Source organism: Pollicipes pollicipes, unplaced genomic scaffold (genome assembly GCF_011947565.3).
Source record: "Pollicipes pollicipes isolate AB1234 unplaced genomic scaffold, Ppol_2.1 Scaffold_6138;HRSCAF=7277_pilon_pilon_pilon, whole genome shotgun sequence".
NCBI lineage: Eukaryota > Metazoa > Arthropoda > Thecostraca > Pollicipedomorpha > Pollicipedidae > Pollicipes > Pollicipes pollicipes.
The window spans coordinates 20,305,592-20,315,143 of NW_023596818.1; the positions used below are offsets into that span (position 1 = coordinate 20,305,592).

The 9,552-nt window shown below is 48.6% G+C and overlaps 1 protein-coding gene across 1 annotated transcript in view; it reads left to right on the plus strand.

The window, feature by feature from the left end:
- The first annotated feature begins 2,663 nt into the window (after nt 1-2,663).
- LOC119105428 (uncharacterized) overlaps nt 2,664-9,552 on the plus strand; it is a 44,370-nt gene continuing 37,481 nt past the window's right edge. The window contains exon 1 of the mRNA XM_037228892.1: nt 2,664-2,687. Coding sequence (XP_037084787.1) covers nt 2,664-2,687 — 24 coding nt within the window. The remainder of the gene's footprint in view (nt 2,688-9,552) is intronic.

Below are 9,552 nucleotides of genomic sequence, written 5' to 3' on the forward strand. Positions count from 1 at the left end.
TTTTCGGTCGGCACATTTTAAAAATTGTGTGGAAGGCTTGTAGCGACTGGTAAATTTGTCGAGTTTCTGGGTGCTAATATTTGACCGGAATGTTTTTAGTTTCCAATAACGCGTCGTGGCCGAGTATCGCAGCGAACGCATGTTTTTACAATATTTGGAACTTGGAACCTTGCTGAATAGTTCCAAAACACTCAGGCAGTAACACGACACTAGACCAGAGTTAATAAGACCTCTAAATCGTGCAAGGTAAAGCTCTCACTTTTAGTATTCTGCTTGTACATACTTCGGATGCTTTTGCCCGTCAGATAATCTTGGATAATTTTTCGGGATCACGGAAAATTATCCGGGATCACGTTCGGTGCTCCAAACATAGATAATTTTCCCGGAAAATTATTGGCGAAGTAAGAGAACCTTGAATAATGTTCTGAGCATGGTCGGCAACGGATAATATTTTACTTCTGCAAAACTGACGCCACACGGGCTCGTGAAGCAGCCATTCGTGCCCCTCAGCTTTGCAGATGGATGGTGCCGGAGGCCCGCGGATTTAAGTTGTAAGTTAGTTTCTATGCTTATATTGTTCGCTGCAATGTCACAGTACATGTCATAGGGTAGGGACTCACTTTTGGGAGACATGTGCTCTTCCCAGCGTTTGCAAATTTTGCCGGGAAAAATAACTTGCCATTCCGGCAGCAGATGTGACGCGTGTGGATGTGGGAGAAAACCGATGCTACAAACATTTTGGCAGGAAAAGTGGACACAAAAACCATAACTTAAGAGCATGTTTAAACCTGACATCGAAGCTGCTATTTTCTAAACGAACCAATATCTACACTGTCCAATTACTTTGGTATTGTGTGCCCAGGACACAGGTTTGATTTGTGTGTTTTTCATGATTTGAATGTTGCGAGAGGCACACGATTGTTAACGAAAGGAGCGAGTATTTTGTGGTAGAAAAGACGTAGGAAAAAAGCTTACGATGCCAAGAATGCCAAACTGATTGCATATTACACCTGCATGCTTGCAAAATTTAAGCACTGCAAAGAATTATAATGTTTCAAAATGCTCATTATTTCATCACTTTGTTGGTTGTGTTCTTGGCTTCCAAGCTGCCTAAAACAATTTGTTGAAGGATGTTCCCTATGGGAATGTAATAGTTGCATTCATCAATTCTCCCATTCAAAATTCCGCAGAGTTCATATAAGCTGCCACATCCCACGGATAAACTTTCTGTTAGCAGCATAACTTTTTAAAGCGTGATAGGAGAGGCTGAAACTATGATTTGGAAGAAAGAGTTCCGAATTATTTTTTGGCTTCAGCTACTTTAAGTGTTGGGTTTATTGGGTTGTGTGTTGGGTGTATTGGAGTGCCGAGGCTCCTTGGCATGCACTACACGATCCTAAAAATTAATTATCTCTCTCAGCACGTGGAATAACGCGTGATTCGTTTCCTTGAAAAATGCTTAAAGTTTAAGTTCGCATGAAAGTGTTGGAATATCGAGGAGTTTCAAATATGATATGAAGACGGATTAGCCCTGTGTTTAAAGGTAAGAACACTCTGCTTCTCTCTTGTGTCTGGATGGAATCTGTTGATGCTCTGATCTCCTGTATGGTAAACAAGTGAGAGCATGATTGTAACGTGGGACCTCAATTATATAGTTCATGACAACACAATTTAAAGGCAATTTTGCTAATTGCTCACAAGTTTTAACTGCATGTAGAAAATGGGGATGCTTTAGCAGTGACATTGCAGTTAAAACACGAGTTGTCTTGGAGTGAACAGGCCCTATGTTTTACACTAGTCACCTGTAAATCACCCAACCAGTAGCATAACACCAACACGTCACCTCGATGACCCATGGTGTCCTCAATGTGTGGGCTTTGTACACACAATGAACAACCCTGTCCTGGACCGGAACACCCCAGCCTAGCTCGACCTCGCCAAATTCGCATCCAGCGGAAAATCTACCGCAGAAAAACAGCTACCAATGCAGGGAATGCTGTCCATATTAATGCTGGTGTCACCGCCACATCACCATTGGTATACACAGATTAATCCATCTATGTTTCTGCTCCTTCCAGGGTGTGTCGTGCACGGGACTGCTTCCAGTGTGGTTCCTGCAGAATGCAATATCAATCTCTGAAGCAGGCAACAGGCTTCTGCGTTCAGGAGGATGACACTACTGCAGCGCCAGCTGCTGCTCGAGCAACATCGCAGGCTGCTCCTGCATTATGTGTGGCCCCTTCTGCAGCATCAGCAGTTCCTCCAGACCCTCCGGCAGACCTGGCAGCCCTACCAGCAGCGCGGACGTCCTCTCCCGCAGCACGGGTGGCCCCTCCCGCAACGCCAGAGGTCTCACATGCGGTGTCAAGTGCTGCTCCAACGGCGTCGGTGGCCGGCGTGTTCGTTTGAGGTGAAAGACAAACACGGCTGCTGATATCAAGCTATAGTATGACGTTGGAACGGAAAAGCTAGGTACCTGAAGCCAAAAATACGTGAAAATTAAGTGGGAAGTCTTCAAAAATATTTTTGCTCAGCATGGCTGCAACGTCGCGTGGTCCGAGCTGCGCAGAAAGTGGTACTCACTAGTCAAACGGTACAAGGAAATTAAGCACAGTAAAAGCCGCAGCGGCGCGGGCGCAGTACGTTGGCAATGGTTTGAAGACATGGACTCGGTGCTGACGACGGATGTGAGCGTAAAGCAACAGGTGGCGGCACGGAGTCACGATCAGCCCTGTAAAAGATAATGCTATACAACCGTCGTCCTTCGTGCAGTCGTCTGCGGATGCCTGCTTACGATGAATGTCTGTCCCCGGGCGGCAATCCTAGCAAGAGGAGGAGGAGCGACTCTGGCGACTCGCAGCCGACTGTCGCCCGCGTCCTCAGACGTGGTAAACTTGATGAGAGAACAGGGTCAAAAAAAGAGACGAATACCGTCTTTAAAAGCTTGAACTCTGTAGTAAGTTTCTAGCTCACAAGTAAACGATCGGTATCACAAAAGTTAATCCAGATCTCAAGTTTCGTGAACTTGCCATGTACTACGTCAATGCGTGTATGTGCTCCTATCCATTCTATTTGAGTATTTGCAGCGCGTATGTATGCATAGCTGTGTTGTGCTTGAGGTGCTGACGTTGTCGGGTGTGCATCCCAATCATGTGACACAGGAAAGCCATTAAATACAGATATTGCATTCTCGTGTGCGTTTTTATGACGAACTCATCACGCAAGGGATATAAACAAGTAGACATGTACAAGGCGCTGTCAATGACGGACAATATGATGCGTCGGTCTGGGACACACACCTCGGATTTGTACCGCGCGCGAGGACAGCAGCAAGTGACAGTGTCTTCCATGAGGCTGGGCCGCCTCCTCACGATCACGTATCTGAAACGTTGGCAGACTCACAACACGGCAATACAATGGACTGCGCGCACTGCTTGGTACTATTCAAGCTGCGGCATGATGGCATTGCGCTTGGCCACGCCGCTAACAGACCCAGGTCCTCCGTCAGTGACTTCAGTTCGGGCTCTCCGCCATCCACCTCTTCTTTAATGGCGATGCTATGGAGCACACAGGCTTCGGTGATGACACTGGGCACGAGATCGACACGGCTCATGTCCAGCATCTTCAGCCGGCGGAATTTTCCCTTCAGAAGGCCAAACACGCGTTCTATGGTCATACGCGTTGACGAGAGTTTGGTGTTAAGCGCTTTTGGTCACGCGACAGGTACCCATTGTCTTTGAAGGGCGCCATGCATGCTGTGGATGCGGGAAATGCCGGATCCCCCAGCACATGACCGCCAGTCAGAAGCCGGCCTTCAATTTCGGCCAGTGTTTGGTCCAAGCCAGGCCGATACACGCGTGCGTCGTGGACTGATCCCGGTCAGCCAGCATCCACATACATCATGTTCATGCGATGGTCGCGCACCGCCGGGAGTACCATAGAAGAGAATCCCTTTCGATTAGCATATTTCTCGCCTTGCTCCGTCGGCATGGGGATCGGGATGTGGGTGCTGTCCACGCATTCGACGACGTCAGAGAGCCCAGCCATCTCCTGAAATCTAGACTTCACTCGGCTGATGTCAGCTGGCCAAACAATAAACTCATTCGCCCTTCTTGTAGAAGATTCACAGAAACGGGTGAAGATACCCGAAGCAGTGGACTTTGCGACGTTGAATCGGTCCGCCACTCTCTGTATTAATCCTGGCTGCTCGGAACACACAAGTGGAGTAGAATTTGGTGGTCAGGAGGCAGGTTAGAATTGGAATACATCCGAGTTGCAAAGGCATTGACCAAATCTCCACACCTTCCCCTTGACAGCTGAAAGTGACTGATGAAGATGTCTGGTGTGCATCGTGGCACATCTTCCACATACCCTTCTTGCTTCTGGTGCTGCCTTAAAGCAGAAGCCTGTTCAAGACGACAATCTCTAAGCATGGTTCAGAGCACATTTGAAGCAAAATGTGGCTGATTGCAAACCAGGCTGCGCAAATTATCACGTGAACACACCATCAAACATAACCTTTATCACGGCCATGGCACCACTATACACACGGGTGGAGTTTGAGGCAATGCATGGGTCAGAGTGACACTCCGCAAAAGTGCGGCAGCAAGCACTGCTGGTGAGTGTTGCGTGCCGAGGCATCTTCACCACACTAAAACTTTCCCCCAATATCCATTTGCTTCTCCTCACAGGCATCACGCAAACTGTTCATACATCAGCACCCTGGTTACAAGTGAATACCTGTTTCTCTACTCAGCTGCTGCTATGTCAAAAATTACTCGCAACATATCACCGTAATCATCAGCATCTGAGTCATCTTCAGACAACATATCCATGACATATTCATCTTCATTCATAGTCTCCACCTTGTAGGTGTTGAGGACTTCCTGTGACAAGAAGAATACCCTTATTTCCAGCTGTCAATGGGGGCAAGGAGCACTGAGTGGGAATTGCATGATGTTTACGATATGTTTGCTATCTTGGTGGCAAACAAAATATCCTTCTTGATGACCAGCCACAGTCCATTAGTCCCTGCATGTCAATGTGTGACTTGTATAGATCATGCTAAAACTAGATTCATGTATATTAATGTGGTCCTCATGGATGTATTTCGTGGGGCAGAGGGCATATACTTCCACATATCAGATTTGTACGTGCATTAATATGCATGTGATTAACTGGCAACTGGTAAGAAATAAAAGCCCATAAACACACGCACACACACACACACACACACACACACACACACACACACACACACACACACACACACACACACACACACACACACACACACACACACACACACACACACACACACACACACACACACCACACACACACACACACACACACACACACACACACACACACACACACACACACACACAGAATTGAGCACCTGAAGAAAACTAAAAAAATGCTTTCTGCACCGACAAATTTTAGTTGTGATCAGTCGCAACACCTGGCATATAGAGCTCATGCATGCATGCAATGAAAACCTTCCTCACTACCAACTCAGCAAATACGTAAGGTTCTATAATATAATTATATATAGGATGAGATCAGCTTTGTTGAACGGCCTTGGTAGACTCCTCAGCGAAGGTTTCCAATTACGTCGTTGCACACAAACCCGGCGATAATTTTTGGCCTGCCGGACGCAAGAGGAGAATCAGGACCGCGAATTCTCCGATGGAGAATTCTGCGACGGAAAGTTATTCGAACGCAAAATTTTCCCCCAGCCGAACGCGCCCTTAAGCTCCAGAAGGTTGGGAGGCTAAACTCGCCGTGGGAGGGGGGTCAAATTGAACTTTGTGACGGGGCGGCGGAAGGCAGTGGCCCACCAGAATGATACACATCGATACCCGTGCTCACGGGAAATTGATTTGGAGTATGAAATGAATCCAGCACTGGAAAACTCTTACCAGTAAGATTCGAAGCCTCATTGCTGTACACAAGCAAGCTTAGCCAGTCATCGTTGGGGCGCTACTGGCGCTGCTGTGTATCCAATGGAGAAGGCTGTTATTGCAGTGCGTGTTTGTAGCTCAGCAATGTTTCAGTCATATGAAGGGGTGGTCAGAGTGTATGTTTTGTCGACCGACCGACTTTCCGCGGACAAAATTGTCGCCAGCAGCGTAACGCGGCACTATATGACAACAAGTGATAATGACTTCCATGCCCAGCAATGTAATGAGAAATCGGCGATCATCGGAAGCCTTTATCACCGCAACTTGCAATATCATGCACACAACCCAAACGTTCATTTTTGCAATGTTATTCAACCAATGCCAGGCTAACTGTTGCTGTGAAGAATGCAGGCACACCAGACCAACACAATGCAATAGCTCAATCACGAATGCAGTCTTCTTCCACCCTCGGATCTCGCTGTGGCCCCGCGGTCAAGCTTTGTCTGCGTCAGGATTTGCCATCCTCGACTGCGGAAAAGTGGAGGAGGACCTCGAAAGCTAGGGCAGCTGGGTACAGCTGGGTAGGGCGGAATTTCAACCGGTGGCAGGTAGTACTGGGGGGATGTCGTCGGACATGCGGGCCTCCTCAAGGCCAACTCTCCGTCACACCTCAGGCATGCTCCAAGCTTGGCACAACATACGTTGTCTGGTGGGCGCCTTTTGACACGTCACAGCAATCGGTATATGCAGATTTAAATTGGGTTTCCAGGCTGCCTGGAAAGGAAGAAGCAATACATTGGGTTCCGGGTTGGGCTCTGGTTGAGGTGAAGGCGACTGCGCAAATGCTGGGCAAGAAGTAGTGAGGGCGTGCTGGAAGAAGGATGCATCGGGATCACGGAAAGACGAGATCACAGAACTGTTTGAGGAAAACAAATACCGCTTGTTTCATATTCCTGTTATACTGGGCAAAAAAAATCATGTGCGGCTGCAGCCCAATTTTAGAAGAGCGTTACATGCTTTGACGAACGGAAGGTGCCAAAAATCCTGCGCTCAGGCTTAATGAGTTCCTGCCGTTTGAACAATGAAATGGCGTGCTTTCGCGAATACAACACACACCATCTATCGCCGATCCTAGTCGTATCTATGACCACACAGAAGCCCAACAGTTTGTTTGTTGGCTTGTACGCAACGAAGGCACAAAATTGATAGCTTTGTTGAACGCATGCGTCTGTTCATATCTGAACCATAGCCTGAAGATGTTGTTTAATCTCGCTCAACCAAAGCCGCATATAAATTCGTGACTGAATTTGAGCACGCACTGCGCTTTTGAGCCTCACTTCAATACGTTTTCTGCACCGAATGTGCTAAGGTTTTGCTTAATGCCTTAATAACGGACAGCTCCGTTTTAAACAGCAACAAGTCCGGGCGATGCAGAATAGAATTTGATCGTCAATGTTGATCTATAAGCTTTTCTGGGGGGGGGGAGGGGGCATAGCAAGAGAGCTATCTGACTGTACTCGGATTTTACTGACCGATCCAGAACGCCAGCCTTTCGGCACATTTTCACGCAGGCGGGGACTTCCTAGCATAGTGTAAGAAGTGTGTAAAACTGAACCCCTTTTGAAAGCAACTGAGGTGCTCCGTGGTACCCAGGTGGTCTTTGAGAAAGAAAATAGGCCCTGTGCAGCTAAAAAAAAAGCAGTATCCAGGGGGCCATGTGGGTGTTAAACAGTATCCAGGGGGTCATGTGGGTGTTAAAGGCCTTGAGCTCCCAATGTGATCCTGGGCGAACTGTGGGCCCTGATAACTCAGAGATCATCTCAGTGGTCAGGGGGCTCTCGAGTGACCCGAGGGCGGCCTCTTTGTAGTCTGACAAGCCCCTAAGCACTTATCGTCCCCTCTAAATCAGGTGTTCAAAAGGGTCGTTCAATCATAGATACATACTCTGGCAAACGACTGGGTCGCTGAGCGGCCAATGGACCATCAGCAACCAAACGAACACTTGGATGGTCAGAAGATTCCACGACCGATCAAAACTTCGCCTTCGTGACCAGGGGTCTGGGCGACCAGGTTAGTCCCTAAGCTGTCAGAACGGGACCCCACCCACCAGGGACTCGTCAGCAGCCGGGGGGGCCCCTCAACGGCCAGAAGTGCACTGATCAGCTAAAACGGCTCGTAAGCGACAAGTGGGGCCCTGAATACACAGAAGGTCAAGAGGTCAGTGGGACCCCTGAACGGATGTCGCCATCAGGGCTTTACGTCGCGCGGAGCTTCAGAGACTTGATGCTAAATGGCGCCTCCTGCTTTCCACCCTGGCAGAAAAAGTGGGCACAGAGGAGAATCGAGCCCTATACCTCCGGTTCCCCCGGCGCGCATCTTAACCACTGCACTTAAACGGTGCAAGATAGCCTGGGTAGTTCCTAGGTTATTTGGTGTGCGGAAGGGGCTTTAAATGACAGACGGGCCCTAAGTACCTTTTGCGTCCCTAAAACGTCTTGAGTGCACACGGCGGCCACCCAAGGCCGAAGTTTTGGTAAACAGGGACCTCCGGGTGGCCAAATTGATTCTAGTGAGTACGCAGAGTATGGGCTCCACTTACTCAGCACGGACATTTTTCTTTACGTCGCACGCAGCAAAAACAAACTTGCACACGACTCCACAAAATCCCAGGTTTTGCGTTTTGCGGGACCATGGAAAATGGACGCTCCACCCCCATCCCCATACCTCATAAGGTCTCTAGCCAATCGTGGTAAGATGGCTTTGACGGTTTTTCAGTGCGGGCCCTGAGCAGCCAGAAATAAATTTCAGTGACTGGAGAATTGTTTGGGACCAAAACGATCCCTGAATGGCTAGACAGTCCCCTTAAGAGCAAGATCCTTGGGCGGCAAGAGGGCACGAAGCTGGTAGGAAGCCTTGGGTATTTACTGAGCTTGTGAGTGTCAAGAGTGCCTCTGGCCGGTCAAGGGATTCATGGAGCAGCCAAGAGGGCTCTTGGGCGATGGAAGGGGCCTCCCAGTGGCGAAAAGGGCCCTGAGCAGTTAAGGAGACCCCAAGTATCCGGAGAACTTTGAAGTTGGCTAAATCACGCCGGCGACTGAGCCTTCAATGGCCAGAGGAGTGCCTAGGTGACCAAAACAACCCTGTGCAATCAGGTCAGGTCAGGTCAGATTGCCTTAGTCAGCCGTGATTAAAACAGGTCGTTATGTTGTAATCCAAAAATTATCACGCAACAGCCGTCAAAAAGGGAACTGTATTTAAATTAATTAATGGCTTCGCATCAGCCTGCCTATTCTTTCTCATCAGCATATTGACCCTTGGCCTCATATGGGGAGCCGATGCGACGCCCCCCCCCCCTCCCCAAGGCTTCTGAGGATACAAGTCCAGCATGCAGTCGCAGTCGCGCCGAAATTTTTGGTGGCCACTGGGGCATTCATTGCACGTGTTTTGACACCACAAATTTGTTTCTAGTATTTTTGGTTTCTAATAAGCGACGGTTTTTTGGGGCATTGCACGACGATCCACGGCCGGCGCGGGCAGCGACCATTCTGCGGACGGCGCGGAGGCCTGGCACTGTTATGTTAACACAGTCCAACATTTCAAATATCGGCTTATGACAGACAAAACTATATTCTGTTGCATTCAAAAT